The sequence below is a fragment of the Semicossyphus pulcher genome, unplaced genomic scaffold, assembly GCF_022749685.1.
Source record: "Semicossyphus pulcher isolate SPU_LCO1_2020_fin unplaced genomic scaffold, fSemPul1.0.p SCAF_21, whole genome shotgun sequence".
Taxonomy (NCBI): Eukaryota; Metazoa; Chordata; class Actinopteri; order Labriformes; family Labridae; genus Semicossyphus; species Semicossyphus pulcher.
This window is the reverse complement of record NW_027211695.1, coordinates 21,846,950-21,867,243: the sequence shown is the minus strand read 5'-3', so window position 1 is coordinate 21,867,243 and position 20,294 is coordinate 21,846,950. Positions and strand designations below refer to the sequence as shown.

Here is a 20,294-nt window from a genome sequence, read left to right as displayed (position 1 = left end):
GTGCATGAAGTCTCTGCTGGAAGATCAACATCCATCTGTCTCTGTGATAGCTGGAGATGTCTAAGAGGGAGGCTGAGACCCCAAATCAACTGCTTACTAAGACCTCTAAGTGTGATGACCTTAAGATCAAGGTACACATACACACACACACACACACACACACACACACACACACACACACACACACATACATACACACACACTCTACTACACATGGCTCATAAAAAGATTGAAGACCTCTGAGTGCAACAAGCTTCAGAAAGTTGCAGCAGCAGTGTTTTGTTTTTAGTTTTTTTACTGAGGAGTTTGTGTTTCACTGTCATCATGTTCACTTACATGTGTTAATGAAAAAACATGTCTCCAAATCATCTCCAGGATGAACAGCGGAGCAGAGAAGAAGCTGAGGAACAAGTTCAAGCAACGGAACAGGAGGTGAAGAACAAGTCTGCTGAGGTAAATGTTTTAACTTTAATCAGGATGAATCTGTTTAGCAGTCTTTCCTCGTGTTCATCTTTTCATCAACATATTGATTTGTTTCCAGACATCTCGCAAAGAGGAGAGAAAAAAACATGGCCACAAGAAAAAACACAAGAAAACTCCAGACTCGAACAAAAACAAGACCAAATATGTAAGTAAGAGGATGTGAAGGAAGAGGAATGAATGTGATACATTGCTAGGGAAAAAAACAGAAACCAGAAACTTATCTACAGTATGAGCTACAGGCTGATATTTCTCAAAATGTACCATGAGGTCCCACTTTTGCTTTTTGAGGCAGTATTAACTGGTTGAATGGAAATACCATAAGTAAATATGTATGGTACATATTCAAACTCATAACAGCTGTGCACATGCAGTCTATAGATGTAAGAGCATTAATGAAAACTCTCATGCCTTTCTTTCTAATATTCACTGACATGCTTCCATTGATTTTATTATTTTTCACTGCTCGTCTTAGCTGGAGGAAAAACAAACTTCAGGCTGGTCTGCTTGTCTTCCTTTGGTAAGTGGTCACAGTGTAAATACAATCTGAGGTTTCCTCGTACATTAAATGATCAGCCATGCTTACAGGAGATTCTTTATATTCAACTTATATATAATAGCTAATGTATTTTTAAGGGAAAGAAATTCAATTCTGTCTGAATAATATTTTTTTAATGCATTTCTTTGTTTCTCTTTGGTTTTCTCACAGCACTTGTTTGAAGTTAGAGTTAAATTATTGTTTTATACAGAAGAAGTCTCGAGGTTTTGACAGACATGCAGTGCTCATGAACAATTGAGCACGACCATCTTTTCCCAATCTTCAAGTGCTTTTGATGCCTAACAGGGAGACTCTGGATGAAGCTCAGCTAGTCAAAGTCCTGCTTCATATGACCTCTAACTAACCGCACCACTTCTGTGTGAGAACAGGGACATGAATGAAGTGTTTCAGTTACTGATAGAAACGCTACGATAATCTAATTGTGAATAAAATCAACCACTGTGTGAAAGTTATTTGTAGGAGACAGGATTGAAAATGACAAACAGAGGAAACCCACAAATATTACTTTGTATCTTCATTCACAATAATTGTTCCTCATCCAATGCCTAATCTCGCTCTGTCTGTGTCCTCTCAGTCCTCATGGATTCCCTACCAGTGGTTCGAAGACGAGCATCAGGCGAGACAGCAGGCTGAACAGAAAGTAAGCTTTTTTAAAACATAGTTCATGTTGTCAACTTTAAATGTGAACAGATCACATCACTCACAATGTGTGACATCACATCACAATCAAATCTGTGTTCATAACTCTCCTCCATGGCTCGCATGTGGCCAAAATAATCAGCTGCTGCAGGTTGAAGCATTGGCTTCTGTTTCTCTTAGATGAGTGGTCATACTGTTAGAATGTTTAATGCACTGTTACATGTGCTACTGAAGAACACTCTACTACACATGGCTCATAAAAAGAGCGCTGTCCTCTAATTGGAAGATGAGCAGCTCAGTCACAGACTCCTGCAGACGTTTATTACAGACTCGAAAAATGCAGTTGCAGGAGCAGTGTTTGTTTTTACTGAGGAGTTTGTGTTTCACTGTCATCATGTTCACTTACATGTGTTCATGAAAAAACATGTCTCTAAATTCAGCTCCAGGAAGAACAGCGGGGGAGGAGAGAAGCTGAGGAACAAGTTCAAGCAAAGGAACAGGAGGTGAAGTAACGTAACACACTGTTATATGTGCCTATACTGCAGCTGCTTTATTTGATTCAGCAGTTCTCGTCTCACCCTCTTTAATGTTGTTCAGAAATGACAACTCAAACAACATGAGATAAATCTGAGACAACAAGTAAGAGAGCTGCTGAAAAGAGCAAAGAGTGACAATATAGGAATGACATTTATTAGGTGGACCCAGACACTAATCCACATGAATGGTCCTGTTGCTCAGCGACTGCTGGATGTGTCCATGAGCCTTCTTCTTAAAGAAAAGTTCAACTTCTACAGTTTATGTATAAAGTCAGTGCTGTGTTCACAACGTAATAATCCAAAGAATCAGCTGCTGCAGGTTGAAGCATTGGCTTCTGTTTCTCTTAGGTGAGTGGTCATACTGTTAGAATGTTTAATACACTGTTACATGTGCTACTGAAGAACATCAATAACCACAACACAAACATAATAATCCAGAAGCCTCATTATGTTTGTGAGAGACAAAAGTCTTCAGCCTATTGATGGTGAATAAGTGAAACAGTGAGACGGACCAACAGGATTCTCTGCTGCTCATTCATTGTTTTTACATGATTGTCTTTAGTGTAATGGTCTCATGTTGTGATGACATGATGAATGCAACAGTTTAGTGGTGCGCTCATTTTTACAACTGATATTTAAAGTATGAAGCAGCTCAGAGGAAACAGAGGTTAAACCTGAGCCAATCAGAAACGTGCTTTCATCCAGACCAGGACGTAATGTGCTTTAAATAAAGAACTGAAGATCTCTCTGTTCTCTCTCCGTTTCAGCTCCAGCAGGAGAAGGCCTGTAAAGATGAAGTGGATAACCTAAAGAAAGTTCTGGACACCAAGGTTTCTTTTCCCTTTCTTATTTAAGTCTAAAGCATTGATTATTGATTAGTTGTAATATCTGTCGTTATCTCCTTCAATCATTACAAGTTGTTGTCTGAGACTGTAAAAGAGAGCAAATAGAAGGCTCAAAATTACTTTTGATTAGAGCCCAATTGTGATTTGCCTGTTTGAATTCACTTTCTCTCAGTCAAAGATGACCTATCATTTCTGAAACCAAAACAACTCAAACTACATGTGAGCAAATCTGAGGCAAATCTAAGTGTCACTGCTCTCCATATAACAAGAAAAAATGATCACTGTCCTTTAGACGTCTACACATGTTCAACAAAGCAGTTCTTCTGATTCTGAGTCTAATTTCAACTGATTGAAACCAGATGAGGAATAATACCAGGATCTATGTGAAAGATTTAGAGACTCAGTCTGGATACAGTCGTTTTTGATCGAGATATCAAATATATTATCTTTTAGTTTGAAAGGGAACAAACATGTAGAAAACAGCTTGAAGACTTAAAATGGAGCTTTGTTAAAGTCTCTGTCAGACTGTCACTTTGTGCATGAAGTCTCTGCTGGAAGATCAACATCCATCTGTCTCTGTGATAGCTGGTGAGGTCTAAGGAGAAGGAGGCTGAGATCAAACGTCTACTGGATACAAAGACTGCTGAGTGTGATGACCTTAAGATCAAGGTACACATAAGCACACACACACACACACACACACACACACACACACACGCTGCTACACACAGCTTATAAGAGGAGTGTTTCCCCTGTTGGACAATGAGCCGTTCAGTCCCAGACCCCTGCAGTCCACATTGTCAAAGTGTCCTTGGACAAGACACCAAACTCCAAACTGCTCCAAAGCCATCAGTGTGTGAATGCAATTAAATTAGCTCCTAAAGATATGAATGTTTGTGTGCGGAGAACGTGTCATTGAAAGCCCTTTGACCAACATATGATTAAAGTCCAATTACCATGTACACACACAACATGAGTCCCTTTCTGTCAGTGCTGTTACATGTTATGTGGGTGGAGTCACTGCAGCCATGATTAGAAGGGATGTGGACTCTCAGCTCTGTGTGGACCTCGGTGCTGAGAGAGGCGTGTGCTATGTTGATGAAAAACTCTTTCTGCCTTTAATTCTTCAGAATAGAACAGAACTTTATTGTCCACCGTGCTGGAAGATTGTCACATTGTACATAATTACATAAAATATAACGGTCTATATCAGTGCCTGTGTTAATGTTCATCACTTGGAAGAGTTCAAGATGTTAATTTCACTTGAGATAAAAGACTTTATAGATATTTCAGGAATGACAAATAAATAAAATGAAACACAATGTCTGACTTCATTATGTTTGAAAGAAGACGTTTATTACAGACTCTAACATGTAGCTGCAGGAGCAGTGTTTGTTTTTACTGAGGAGTTTGTGTTTCACTGTCATCATGTTCACTTACATGTGTTCATGAAAAAACATGTCTCTAAATTCAGCTCGGGGAAGAACAGCGGGGGAGGAGAGAAGCTGAGGAACAAGTTAAAGCAAAGGAACAGGAGCTGAGGAAGAAGTCTGCTGAGGTAAATGTTTTAACTTTAATCAGGATGAATCTGTTTAGCAGTCTCTCCTCGTGTTCATCTTTTCATCAACATATTGATTTGTTTCCAGACATCTCCAGTGCCCCCTGGTGGCCAAAGTAACAAAAAGTGTCAGTTAAAGAACTCACATTTTCTTACATTAGTGGACATGTTGTGAGTAACATAACACACTGTTATATGTGCCTATACTGCAGCTGCTTTATTTGATTCAGCAGTTCTCGTCTCACCCTCTTTAATGTTGTTCAGAAATGACAACTCAAACAACATGAGATAAATCTGAGACAACAAGAAACTGTTTCAGTCTAAACTGACAAAGTGTCACTGCTCCACATGGATCAAGAAGTCGCTGTGATCACTGTCCTTTAGACGTCTAAACGTGTTCAACAAAGCAGTTCTTCTGATTCTGAGTCTAATTTCAACTGATTGAAACCAGATGAGGAATAATACCAGGATCTATGTGAACGATTTAGAGACTCAGTCTGGATACAGTCGTTTTTGATCGAGATATCAAATATATTATCTTTTAGTTTTAAAGTGAACAAACATGTAGAAAACAGCTTGAAGACTTAAAATGGAGCTTTGTTAAAGTCTCTGTCAGACTGTCACTTTGTGCATGAAGTCTCTGCTGGAAGATCAACATCCATCTGTCTCTGTGATAGCTGGTGAGGTCTGAGAGGGAGGAGGCTGAGACCAAACGTCTACTGGATACAAAGACTGCTGAGTGCAGGGACCTTCAGAACAAGGTACACACACACACACACACACACACACACACACACACTCTACTACACAGGGCTCATTAAAAGATTGCTGTCCTCTAATTGGAAGATGAGCAGCTCAGTCACAGACTCCTGCAGTTCTCTGACTTCATTATGTTTGAAAGAAGACGTTTATTACAGACTCTAACATGTAGCTGCAGGAGCAGTGTTTGTTTTTACTGAGGAGTTTGTGTTTCACTGTCATCATGTTCACTTACATGTGTTCATGAAAAAACATGTCTCTAAATTCAGCTCCAGGAAGAACAGCGGGGGAGGAGAGAAGCTGAGGAACAAGTTAAAGCAAAGGAACAGGAGCTGAGGAACAAGTCTGCTGAGGTAAATGTTTTAACTTTAATCAGGATGAATCTGTTTAGCAGTCTCTCCTCGTGTTCATCTTTTCATCAACATATTGATTTGTTTCCAGACATCTCCAGTGCCCCCTGGTGGCCAAAGTCATAAACTGTGTCAGTTTAAAGAACTCACATTTTCTTACATTAGTGGACATGTTGTGAGTAACATAACACACTGTTATATGTGCCTATACTGCAGCTGCTTTATTTGATTCAGCAGTTCTCGTCTCACCCTCTTTAATGTTGTTCAGAAATGACAACTCAAACAACATGAGATAAATCTGAGACAACAAGTAAGAGAGCTGCTGAAAAGAGCAAAGAGTGACAATATAGGAATGACATTTATTAGGTGACCCAGACACTAATCCACATGAATGGTCCTGTTGCTCAGCGACTGCTGGATGTGTCCATGAGCCTTCTTCTTAAAGAAAAGTTCAACTTCTACAGTTTATGTATAAAGTCAGTGCTGTGTTCACAACGTAATAATCCAAAGAATCAGCTGCTGCAGGTTGAAGCATTGGCTTCTGTTTCTCTTAGGTGAGTGGTCATACTGTTAGAATGTTTAATACACTGTTACATGTGCTACTGAAGAACATCAATAACCACAACACAAACATAATAATCCAGAAGCCTCATTATGTTTGTGAGAGACAAAAGTCTTCAGCCTATTGATGGTGAATAAGTGAAACAGTGAGACGGACCAACAGGATTCTCTGCTGCTCATTCATTGTTTTTACATGATTGTCTTTAGTGTAATGGTCTCATGTTGTGATTACATGATGAATGCAACAGTTTAGTGGTGCGCTCATTTTTACAACTGATATTTAAAGTATGAAGCAGCTCAGAGGAAACAGAGGTTAAACCTGAGCCAATCAGAAACGTGCTTTCATCCAGACCAGGACGTAATGTGCTTTAAATAAAGAACTGAAGATCTCTCTGTTCTCTCTCTGTTTCAGCTCCAGCAGGAGAAAGATGCAGCGGATAACCTTAAGAAAGATCTGGAGACCAAGGTTTTTTTTCCCTTTCTCATTTAAATCTAAAGCATTGATTATTGATTAGCTGTTATATCTGACTTCATCTCCTTCAAACATTTCTACATTTTCTCTGAGACTGTAAAAGAGAGAAAATCTAAGGCTCAAAATTAACTTTGATTAGAGCCCAATTTTGATTCGCCTGTTGTTTGTTCTTTGTCTCTGTCAAAGATGACCTCTTTTCTGAAACCAAAACAACTCAAACTACATGTGAGCAAATCTGAGGCACAAAATAGATTCTGACTTACACAAGTGTCACTGCTCCACATGGATCAAGAAGTCGCTGTGATCACTGTCCTTTAGACGTCTACACGTGTTCAACAAAGCAGTTCTTCTGATTCTGAGTCTAATTTCAACTGATTGAAACCAGATGAGGAATAATACCAGGATCTATGTGAACGATTTAGAGACTCAGTCTGGATACAGTCGTTTTTGATCGAGATATCAAATATATTATCTTTTAGTTTTAAAGGGAACAAACATGTAGAAAACAGCTTGAAGACTTAAAATGGAGCTTTGTTAAAGTCTCTGTCAGACTGTCACTTTGTGCATGAAGTCTCTGCTGGAAGATCAACATCCATCTGTCTCTGTGATAGCTGGTGAGGTCTAAGAGGGAGGAGGCTGAGACCAAACGTCTACTGAATGCAAAGACTGCTGAGTGCAACAAGCTTCAGAACAAGGTACACACACACACACACGCACACACACACACACACACACACACACACACACACACACACACAGGGATAAAAGCAGCAAATACAGCTTACTTGATTAAAACGACATGATTGATGTGTGTGTGCTTGTGTGTTTTCTCCCTCTCAGGAGGATGCAAGAGAACATGGAGCGCTGGAGGGTGAGACTTCTCAGACCCAGCAGGGGCCTCAAGATTGTACTCAAGTGCCCCAACAAGTCACCATCCGTAACACCACAGTACATTCTGAAGAGTAAACTGTGTTGTTGTGCAGCAGACCACAAAACACCAAACATTATACTGCGACGTTATATTGTTCTATTTCAAAATCATCTTAAATCTCAGATATAATAATATTATTAATATTATTAATATTATTATACTGAAGGGTTGAAAAGAGAAGACAAATACGACTCAGGAACCTTTTTGTATTTTTGATGTCGTATGATTCAGCTTGGTGGTTTAGTAAAACCTCATTGATTATATGATATTCTTTTTTTCTACTGTTTGTCATTCAATTTATATCCTCCATTAATCAGCATGTTTTTTATTACTTGTATTTTTACTTTCTTTGATATTCAGATAAATTAATGATGTTAGAAACTTTTAGTAACCAGAGATGTGGACTTGAGACTTGGTGACTTGGACTCAAGTTGACTCGAGTCACTGTTTTGACGACTTGCGATGACTTGACTTGACCAAGAAAAAATGACTCAAGACTTGCTTTGGACTTGAGCAAAGATGACTTGGTCACAACACTGTTAGTAACTGAGGCCTCTTACTCATTTTTTGTCAATTTACATGTTTTGTATTCAAATAAAGAAAAAGGATCTTTCATTCCACTTGCAAATATTGCTTAAATACTAAAATGTATTTCTTTCAAATAATATGGAGTTTTTAGTGATGAGAAGGTAATTACCTCAGTGAGCGTATGACTTTGTGCTGCAGAAGTTTTGTGGTGTTTTTTTATACATCGTATATGTGTTTCAGTCTTTTTTATGCAGACAAAGTGTATACATGAAAAAAACTAATGACAAAAAATCAAAGGACAAGAAGCAGAGAAAAAGGGATGAAAAGTAAAGAGCTGTGATGAAGAAGACTAAATAAATACGTTGAGGTTAAACATTTAAGAACAGATATGAATGTTTCATAATAATGGTTATGATCACAAAGTACAACAAACATTTGTCTAGTTCCTGAACAATAGAAGAGTATCACAGCAGTTCATTCAGGAGAGACAGGCTAATTAAGTAAGGATGAGTATTTATTTTACAATGCTGATGTGGTCATGAATCATGCTCAGAAGTCTTAGTGATGGACTCTACAGGGAGATGTGGTGATCGAAGGGTGTCAGTCCTGAGCAGCCACAAGATATACCCCCCCATGGAGTTCGAACACTGGTGATGGAGGTGTTGGCTGATGATGTCATCTAAGGCTGATGAGATGATGAAGCTGATGATGAAGACTGGGCGGTGATGGGAAGGACAGTTTGAATGAACTGGAGGAAGAGAGAAGCTATATTTAAAAAGACAGCAACGATATGATAGGCTAACAGTGAGGGTGTGCTGCAGTGCTATTGGACAGATGTGACCAAACGGAGTGAGCATGTGTGAGGAGAGCGTGAGCAGAAAGATACCAACAATAAAACCAGCAGGCACAATGAAGTCTTCCTGACTGAACTAGAGCCTCATTTTACTGATACTCACATTTAAATAACTTGAATGTAACTTAATAGATTAATGACGTCATATTGATTAGGAAAAACGAGCTGATAAGCTCAAGTTCAGGCAGGAAGACCGTTTCATATCATCCATTCGAAAATGAATCCATGATTCGTATCACTCTCTATCGCTCTTTATCTCTTCCTGCTTCTCTGATCAGCTGATCAAGAGTGTTTATTCTAGAAAGTATTTCACCAACCAGATTTTGACCTTAACCAGCCAATCATCCTGCTGCAGTCAAACTTTAAATCCGTTCTCCTCTCTGCTGCTGTCCAATTCTTTAGGGTCCAGGTTCAGCTCTTCAGAACTCAGCTCCTCATCACATCCTGCATCCATCCTTCCTTCACCACCAACACCATCAGTGTCTGGACTCCATCAGGAGTATCCTATCCTGTTCTCAGCCTCGTTACCGCTTTTGATACATGAAGACGTCATGTGGGGTCTAATCGCCAAAGACTTTGCACATTCTCATTCTTTTATAAACCTGTAAAATAAATAATAGTTGATTCATGAAGTCTCTCTTGATTTAAATGATTTTATAACTAGATAGAACATGAACGCTGAGATGGATTTGTTTCTGTTTTTATCACAGAAACTTTTAGCGGCGACTCAACCAACAACAAATCAGGACGTTTTCTAGTTTTCTTTTTTGCTCAAGCTGGATCGTTTTTGTGTTTCAGAGCATTTTGATGCTTTAAAGGTCAGATAGTAATTTATACTTGATTTGAATTCATGTGCAGCATTTAAGCACACACTTAAAGGAGACTTAACATTTCATTTACATTAATGTGAGTATATATGAAACCGGGCTGCTGTTCTGGGTACCAAAATATTTTGTCCCATTTATTTTTTTTGCATATTTCTCATGGTCAAACTGTGACATGATTTTGAACAGAAAGTATGAAACAAAGTTAATGAATACAGACACAGATGATTGGTCTCAACAGGTCAACAGCACAGACCTACAATCAGCAATATAATAGAGGAATGTAACCAATGAAAACTTCTGATGAAAAGCAGGCAAGTGCATCAATATTCAATATTCAACATATTCAGTATTCAAAAGAAAACATGCAAAACAAATCAAAGTTTGGTCTAAATGTAAGAAACAGAAACACAAAGTCACACAGCTGTACGGGTTATTAGATATATTTATACACATGCATCACATCAAAGTCACCTGTATGTAACACTGTACATGTTGTGTATATTAAATGATCTCATGTTAAAGGATCTGTTGGCTCAGGTCTCCTCTCTCTCTTCTCCGTCTCTTCCAGTTGTTTCTTGATTCGCTCCATGTGTTCCTCTACTCTGTTCTTCCTCTCTGTAATTCTGTTAACATCATCCATTGCCTTCTTTATTAGTTTGTCTGCGTTGTATTGCAGTTGTTGATGTTCTTTCTTCTTGTCCTCCTGCTTGTACATGGCCTCCTGAAAGAGTTCTTTAAGTCTTAAGTATCCCTGTGCTTTGTTAGCTGTTTTATCTCCCTCCTTCTCGTTCACCTCTTTTTCCACCTCTTTAATCTTCTTGTCATGCTCCTCCCCCAGTCTCTGTGCCTCCTTCATCTGGAGGGTAAGCAGCTGTTTGTGTTTCTCCTGTTCCTGTATCAGTCCCTTCAGTGTCTCAATAACCTGCGTCATATCTTTCTGTTCTTCCTCTTTTCGCTGTAACTCCTCTCTAAGTTTTTCTTTTTTCTTTAACTCTTTAAGTTTTTCTTTTTTCTTTTCCAGATCCTCCATTTCCTTGTTCTTTGTCATGAGCCTCTCTCTGCTCTCTGCTGCTTCTCTGTCTTCATTTTTATTGTTGTGGTACATCTTCCTTTCTGTAAAAAAAGAGCAGCCATATCGTACCGTTTAGAGATAAAAGGTATAAAACATAACAAACAGAGAACAAAAATGTTTTTGTGGGTAAAGTAAAAATATTAGTTCATTTGAAGCACTACAAATATAATCTTAACTTTACTTCACTCATAAGAAACATTGAATTACAAAATTCTTCTTCTCATTTGATTGAGGAAGTTTTTTTTAAAAGAACTGTTAACATGAAGCGAGCTTTCATCTTTTACCTGAGTGGTACGTTTGTAATATGTAACAAGAATTTTCAATATTGATCAACGGAAGTTGGTTTAACATCTTTTTACTGTTTGTCAAAATGTTCCTGTTTTAAATTTCTAAATATTAAGCTGAAGAGATGTGATCTCCCCTCATCAAAAGTCACATTTATTTCTTGCTTACCGGTTCTGTTTTTTCTCCAAATCCATGCAGAGAAGACAGCTGCAACAGTAAACATGAAGGCAAACAACACGCTGAAGGCGATAGAAGAAGTACAACCAGACGGGACCACGAAGAAATCATCTAACAAGAGAAGAGAGAGCAAAACTGAACTGACTCTGTGTGTGTTTCATGGACAGGAAGTTTGTTATTCTTAAAATCCTTTGTACCTGAAACATAGAGGTGTGTCTCTCTGGTCTGGTTGATGTTCTTCTGTTGGACTCTACAGGTGAAGCTGCTGCTGTGTCTCTCCTCCACAGTCAGTCTGCTGCTGACAGTATAGAGGTCATCAGGACCTCTGACTGTCTCTGTACGTCCAGCAGAGAGATGGTTTCCCTCACCGTCCAGCCACAACACCTCAGGCTCTGGATACCAGCCTTCAGACTCACAGTCTAACATCACTCCACTGCTGGCTTTATGTATGCCTGCTATGCTGCGGCCAGGTGAAGGGACAGCACCTGATGATAGAGAGACATGTTAAGCAAATGATTTATCCATTCCTTTTCCTCAGTTACCTGAGCAGGTAGAGCAGAAGGTCCATTTTGCTGCTTGTATCTACATGTACCACAGCACCTGCATCCGAGGCAAATTTGCAATGCCTGTCTCTAAATGGACTTTTTAAATACACAGAAAAATGTCTCGAGCATGACAGCGAAACACTCTGTGTGTGTGTGTGTGTGTGTGTGTGTGTGTGTGTGTGTGATTGATAAGTCCATGAACTTACCAACAAGCAGCTCAACAAAGTATTGTTTGTTCTGTTTTGGAATGTAGCATCTGTATATCCCGTTATCAGAGATCGTCACTTTGGTTAGCGTCAGTGAAAGGTCTCCACGCTTCAGTTTACTGACGGACAGTGATGCTCTTTGCTTGTAGGCCTCGTTTTGGTCAACCGAAAGTTCCTTGCCGTCGTGCCACACATAGACAAATCTGGGGTTCAGGTCAGGTCTCCCCCACTCCACTGTCATGGAAACAGCATCGATGGGAGGATCAAGCTGACATGGCAAAACAACGTCATCCCCGACCATTACCATGACTTGATGAGGTGAAGAGATCTCCTGCATCCGACCTGGAAAAAAGTCATACAAAATGTTTGCTCTTTAAAAATATATATTTATATAATATTTATTGTAAACAAAATATGTGGATGGTTTAACATGTGTCTGTACAATTTTAGATGTACAAAAAAAAAAAAGTTCATTTGGTTATTTTATTTGAGATTGTAGTTTGTATTTAGCTTCCTTTGAAATCCTGACACATTTTGACCTTCCCCAATCTACAAGAAACCAAGTCAGCTGTGGTTGATGTGCAGTAAGAATGCAATTGAACAAGGATATACATGTATTATTACTAAATTGATTAATATTCATTGAGTGCTCTTTTAATCAGGAGAATAATGACATCACAAAGCAGATACATAGAAATAGTATTACAATAAACAGATGCTTAATATTGACCCAGAATCCCCATGGTTACCTGATATGTGTTAATATGTCAGTTAAACAAAGAAGTTGTTAAACAAAAGACAACAAGAGTGTTACCAATGTGAGCGCGAGTCTTACCTCCACAACAGTATGTTAGGAGAAGGAAGACAACAGTTTGTTGGGAAACATCCTTCATGTGAACCATCCTGGAGTGCTGAAGAATCAAACACATGATTATTATAGAGGAATTATACATCAATCTTTTTTTGAAGAGGAAACTTTAAAAGATCTTTCATATTTGTTAGGGAGGGGATCTGTTTTAGCAGAGAATATGTAGTTTTATGTATTCTGTTATTTTATGTATATTATGTATTAGTAAAAAATACAAATGATGGGGCGCTGGCTTAGCTCAGATGGCGGAGCACTCGCCCCACATACAGAGGCTACAGTCCTCGACACACTGATTGTAGGTGTGACTCCCGGTCTGTAACCATTTGGTGCATGTCATTCCCCACTTGTCCCCACATTTCCTGTCTCTCTTCAGCTGTCCTCTCTAACAAAGGCAAAAATAATAATAATCTTTGAAAAAAAAAAAGCATTTTAAAGATACATACACACATAATTGTTTTATACAGTTGGTATTACAGTTATATACACTTTTTTAAGTTTTCTTAATAACACTAATAGTTGTGTGCAGTTACATGGCAAACAAGAACTGTTTAAGGTCCTGATCAGACAGAGGGCATTTTGCAGGCTGTAAAACACGAGGCGCACCGCACTGCCTTTTTTGTTGACGCGTACGGTTAAAAAAAGAGCATCTCGCTGCACCTTTTTTTCTACTGTTGTTAAGGCAACCACCTAATCATTAGCTGTCATTAACCTAACCGTTATATTGTAAACTGACAGAAGGCCCGCCTCTCCTGTCATCCGATTGGACAATGAGAAAAAACGCCCATGACAGAAGGCGCTTTTCTGCTTTGAGTTGAAGTTTTAAGTTTAAGTTCTTTTAAGTTTTTTCAACTCGAGGTGCTCAGAGTGTTTCCTCAAAAACTCGAGGCGCACAGAGTGGAAAAACGTGAGACGCTCTGCAACGCAAAAGCAGCGCGCAAAAAGCTTCTCTGTCACTGAAAACAATGACAAAAAAGCCCCCAGCTGCTAAAACGCCTTCAGTCTGATCGGGCCCTAAGAATTGTGATTGTTTCAACTACAATGGGTAGGCCCATTTAATGAGCCTTTACAGGGTCCTGCTCTCCTGATAGCTTGTATGCTGTGTCTCAAACATCCCGACATGTTAGTTTTAACATGTTTCCTTCTGTCTAAATTACAATATGTTTTGAACTTAATCCATTTTCAGACAGTCAAATTACAAACTAAGCTGACAACAAAGAACAAGGAAAAGCGGTTGTTCAAGTGGCAAAATCCACCTCAAATTGGCCACCAGTCCTGATTTAAATTTCAGGTCCACTCGGTATTGTCCTCTCTAATGTCCTCTAAAGACATGAATGCTGTCTGAATGGACTTTCAGTCCACGATGTAGTGAGGGCATGAGAGTCTAAGATTCGGTCAGTTGTAAAGGAAGACCTGCTGTCTTACTATATATGTATTTATAAAAATATAATAATAAACGTTACTGAGCATGGTCAAAATTAAACAATTCAAATAATGATAGTCTCACATACCTGTTTGTGTGCGTCTCACCTTCAGTATGCTGCACAGTCAAAGTCCTCAAATGAAATGGTTTGTACTTTGAGCGTGGCTATAAATGATAACAGAGGTGTGTTCTCTTGCAGAACTTATATGTGAAAAACTGACATGCATGTACATGAAAATCCAGTTTCATTTCTTAACTAGTTAAATAAAAAAATATACATCACAGTTATTGAAAAACTGGTTTTTGCTTTGAAATATCAGTGGACACTTAAACTCTGAAACACAGAAGTCCTCTGTGTCACTTGGAATCTGTAACTGAACGTTTCCCACAAATACAGGAAAACATTTAAGAACACAAAATATTGTACAAAACTAAATACAACACAGTGCAATAAACATTATTCATGTACAACCAAGCGCACACTCTACAGCTCTTACATTACTTTTAAATTAAATAAATCGAACATATTTGTATATTTTTTCATGCTTTTGTTGTGTTACAGCCACCGCCCTGTATGTGTGTGTCCCATCTCTTTTGAGTGTGTGTGTGTGTTATTGGTTTGATGGGCACCCACAGGCCCTTTCAGGTGCACTTTTTGCCCCTCTCTCTTTTGTAAATAAATAACTTTGCTTTAACTATAACCAACTGGTTTTTATGTTGCTTTCCTTCTCCCCTCATGAACATGTTGTTTGTTGTATTTCAGCGTCTTGCCAGTAGTACTGCCGCTTTACTGCTTGTATGTTTGTCGTTAAGCACCAAGACACCAAGAACATTCATTCTACCTGTAATCTTTCTAGGCCATGAATCAGACTCTGAATCTTATTCTGATAAGATCTGGTGTGAGGTTTTCATTGTTGGTTTGTCGGTTGGTTGTTTTATTACATTACAGTAAACAGCACTAACTGCTTAATAATAAACAGGCACAATAAAATAGAGTCAAACATTACTTCCATTTACCACCCTACGGCTTTTCATGTTGATTTGAATTAGTTTCCTTTCATAGGTGTAGGTTTAAACTGCACATCAAAAATGTTCACCGCTGATTCAAGCTTCAGTCTTTTACCATCTTTGATTTAATCCCTCAATGTACTTTCTTTGTAATTTATATGTGACTAAAATGTCTTTTGTAAGGGAGATATTCTTAATTACTGACCGAAAAAAAACTACTACTAGTCTGCTTTTCATTTTTTGAGAGGAGGAACACAAGTAGAGAGAATCAGCAACAAATTAAATCAGAAAATACAGAACCAAAAGCAGCAGACATGAATCATAAAAAGCTTGTTATAAAGAAGGTCTTTAGCAAAGTCTTTTTCAGGACACATGACAAAGAGTCTCAGTACACTGAAATCATTTTAAAGTAAAAAGGAATGCTAAACTATAAAACCATGAGCTAATAGATTTTCATCAAGTAACAAGTTAACGCAACCGCAGTCAGTTAACAAAGTTAAACTTTAGATGTGTCCCTTTAAACACATTTTAAAAGATTAAAGATTTTAAAGTTAATTTAATGTCCAGAACCGTTTGTACTTCATCCTCTGACAACAATGCATAGAATCACATTGGCATGTTTATCTCAGAGAGAAAATCTCTCATTTGGAAGTTTTTACTCAGAGGTCTGCAGATGGTTCACATTATTAACAATTATTATGTATTCTGAGCGGATCATGTAAATATGATCATACTACTCCAGTGCTGGCCTCTCTTCATTGGCTCCCTGTCCAGGTTAGAGCAGACTTCAAGGTGCTGCTAGCTTATAAAATAGTAAACGCATTGTATTTGTCTGACCTTGTGGACTCTTACGAGCCTGCGCGGGCCCTGCGCTCTCAGGGGACTGGAGTGTCCCCAAGGTCAAATAGAAGGCGTTCAGTGAGCTGACATTTTGGTTCTGTGCACCAACATCATGGAACAGTCTACCTCTAGACATTAGCCAGGCACGTTAGGTTGAGGTATTTAAAGCAAAGCTAAAGACCCACTTGTTTACTGTTGTGTATGAGTCTTGAGGTTGTTTGTACATCTCTCTGATGTCCTGTCTTGTAGTGTGTTTCATATGCTTTTATATTGTTTGAAATATTTTTGTAATTTTCATTTGTTTAATACTATGAATCACTTTGATCTAAGCGCTTTAGAAATACATTTATTTTTACTATTAGTTTAAGTTAAAACATTAAAAAAAGTGACACACAGTACTTTAGTACTACTTTTTTTAGGAATATTTTAATTTAGCCAAAACCATCTTGGACTTACTTTGCCAAGTGGACAAAGCCATGACAGCTGCAAAACCAGACTGGAAGCCATATGTCATGTTTTGGATACAGTGGGTAAACCTGGAAGAGACAAGATCAGAGATAATGATACAACACAAAAACAGCATGGCATTTATACTTGCTTTGTCTGGCTCTTGCATAAAAAACAATAACAACAATGGGTTAACAGTAACATCATTGTAATATCATTGTAATGGTGTCCAAATAGACCGCTTTACTACTGCAGCAGCAGCAGAGCTTCCACTGCCAGCCCTTTCTCTCAACACTGACTTTGCTTTGATGTCGGATGTGTCTATTTCTGAGAAGCATGCCTGATCCCTAGATGACAAGTCTGAGCAGCAGCACAGGAGCTGTAACCTTTGTCAAAAAGTTTTTGGTGTCCTTGCTCCTTGAAACTTGAACAGCATCTCACAAAGTCTCAGAAAAGCAACATTTTTAAAAACCTATCCTAAATCACTTTTTTCCCCTTTGGACTTTTTCATTTTACAGCCTTATATTCTGTCACAGGCTCACTCGTCGTAATTCAGACAAACTTACACAAATGTTTTCCTCTGGTTTGTCAAATATCTGTTCTGTATCTTCTCTACTGACTGAAGCTCCTTGTTTCTCTCCCTTTCTGCCTCAGCTTCATCAAGTTGTTCTTTAAATTGATCACCATGAAAACTTTGCAGAGAGGGATTTAAAACAAAAACATCTTGCTGTTGTTGCTCCTTGTTTGTGGAACAGCATCTTTTAAAGTGTCAGAAGAGCAAACCTTTAATAAAGTATCCTGAAACCTTGTTTTCGTCAGATTTTCATGATTTTATAACAGTAACTTGTGACTGTAACATTTATGTTCTTTCCTTCTTTCACTGTTCTTCCTTTATTAAATGACTTGGCTATTTGTTTTTCAAAAGGTCAATACATTGGAAAAATGTTAATGAAGCTCAGGGTTAGTTCAAGAAAGTTGAAGTTCATCTTTTCATTCATAGATTGATTATTCATCAATATCAATATCATGGGCGTTTCTCTTTTAGGTATTTAACCAACCAGATTTCGCCACGACCTTAATCAGCCAATCATCCTGCTACAGTCAAACTTTAAACCTGTTCTCCTCTCTCTTGCTGTCAGTTTGTCGTTTCAGTGTGGATCGTTGCGGTGATGATTCTTGATGTTAACAGTGCAATACATTAGTTTTAAAGACAAACTTTCACCAAAAGAAAAAACACCTTACTTTTCAAAAACTATTTTACTTTGATGTCTAAAATGTCAACAGTAACCAGCTTATACTGTACACATGTATTCAACTTGTACTTCATGAAAAAACTCCATTTGCAGAGAGGCTTTTAAGAACACAAACTGTATTGCCATTGTTGCTCCTTGAATCTGGAACAGAATCTCAAACAGTCTCTGAACAGGAAATCTTAAAAGGCCACTTCTTTAGATTTTCTTAATGTGAATATATCATTCCTTTCACTGTTCTTTTTTCTGTGAAATACTTTGAAGCTTCTGTTTGTAAAGGTTCCATAGACTGAAAAAGATTTTCTATGGCGTTTCTTTTAAATTGGCAGTCGCCTCTTTGACAAGGTTAAAGGTAAAGTTGTAGTAAGCTGTCATGTTGTTTACAGGAGAATCCAATAATGATAATTATATCATTTCTTATGGTGGAAAAAAACACAAACTGTCACAGAAAATAAAAAATTTGATTTTATTTAGATTTTTCAGATTTACAATTCACAGTTTATATCAAATAAAAGTACAGACATTACTAAACTTAGATGCCAAACAAATAAACCAAACCATAAAGTAAGTGAGAACACACACCAAGATGTTTTTTTTTTATTCTTAAACATATTATATTCATCATAGATGTAGTCCTCACCCTCATTCAGCTCTACCTAGTGATAATCTCCCTCTAACTCTGATAGACACGGATAATATTGTGTTACACTTCAATTATTAACAGTACACAACAGACAACATTATTCAAATCATCTGATGTATAAAGCCCTGGTGCTCTAAGAAAATGTTTGGAGACTTTCTCAGTCCACCTGATCTTTGTGAACCTCTCTTTCTCAGGTTTTCTTTTCTTTTACTCCGGCTGATCCATGTAAACTACAAAGTCCTTGTTCCTGTTTTTATTAGTAAACTGAATCTCTATGGGCTCCAGCAGTTTCTCTTTGTTTAATATCTCTCTTTCAAAAACTTTCTTTCTCTCGTCCAATTTCCACTGAGCCTGTAACAGCTCTTCCTTCTGTCTTAGTAATTCCTCTGGTTTGTCAAAATTCTGTTCTCTCTCTGTTATGTCCTTCTCCACTGACTGAAGGTTCTCCTTGTTTCTCTCCCTCTCTGCCTCAGTTTTTTCAAGTTGACCTTTAATATGATCTCTCTGCTCCTCCAGTTCAGTCTTCACCTCCGTCAGTGTGGTGACCATGTCGTGTTCAGTCTTCACCTCCGTCAATTTGGTGACCATGTCATCATGTTCAGACTTCACCTCCTTCAGTGTGGTGACCATGTCATCGAGGTCTTTATCCTTCTTCTGTGCTTCATTTTTAAGCTGTGTGGTTTTCAGCTGCAATTTAGCTATTTCAACGCCTTTCAAGAAGAAAATAAATAATGTTGTAAAATGCTAAAAAACCCAAACAGTGTTCTTAAACAGAAAACAATATATCCATAAATTACAGTGACATTTTTCCCATAACAGTATTTCAGACCAAAATAAGAAACTATTTCAAATACTGTATATTTTGGATTAATTTAACAATGAGAGTAAAATGCATCATGTAGTGTTCAGCTTGACAACTACAAACAACCAAACTCAACTGAATAACACACTTAAGTAGTCAAAAGTTAGACAGGAATGATTTTATGCAGTGAAATATGTTTTAAGGTAATCATCACTGAGTTATTACTTACTTTTACATTTGTACACAAGAAGAGCAGCTGCCAAACAAGCAAGAACCAGGCCAATAGAGGAACAAATCACGGCCATAGGAACACAGGATTCAGAAAAAATACTGGTTTGATTAAATTCAGCTGAAAGGTCACCTGATGAGGAGGCATCACCTACGAGGAAAAAATGTTTTATCTGCAAGTTAATTAACATTAAATAAGTGCACAAGACTTACCTATACCAGTTAGCATGAAACAACTACTAAATTAATGTCCAGAACAATGTGACACACTGAAGTACTCACTGTTCAATAGGTCATCTGTTGCTTGAGGCATGCTGGAGTTGAGAAAAGTATTACTCTGTGAACAAACAAAAATACTTTTTTAAAGAAAGAGACCATGTTGAGAAGAATTATTTATGTTACATATTTCCCTTCACAAAAAATCACAAATACTCTCACAAATACTACACAGCTTTACAATTCAAAAATACATCCACTGATGATGGCAATGAGAGACGATATATTTCCCGAGTAGGCAATCATGAAGGTTTTGAAGTTAAACGTCTAATTTCCTAATAGCTCACCTGTTGTGTGCATCGACAAGTCAGCTCACCTCAGAGTGAAGA

General features: G+C 38.0%; 1 protein-coding gene across 1 annotated transcript; it reads right to left on the bottom strand.

Annotated features, from left to right (window-relative positions):
* Positions 1–10,409: 10,409 nt before the first annotated feature.
* Positions 10,410–19,289, bottom strand: LOC138600484 (butyrophilin-like protein 1). The gene is made up of 7 exons (XM_069671902.1): positions 18,871–19,289; positions 16,776–16,855; positions 16,317–16,445; positions 12,184–12,525; positions 11,630–11,917; positions 11,373–11,543; positions 10,410–11,011 (listed from the first exon to the last, which is right to left on the bottom strand). Exons 1-7 carry the CDS (start codon positions 19,287–19,289, stop codon positions 10,410–10,412), a joined length of 2,031 nt encoding a protein of 676 aa, XP_069528003.1.
* Positions 19,290–20,294: the final 1,005 nt, after the last annotated feature.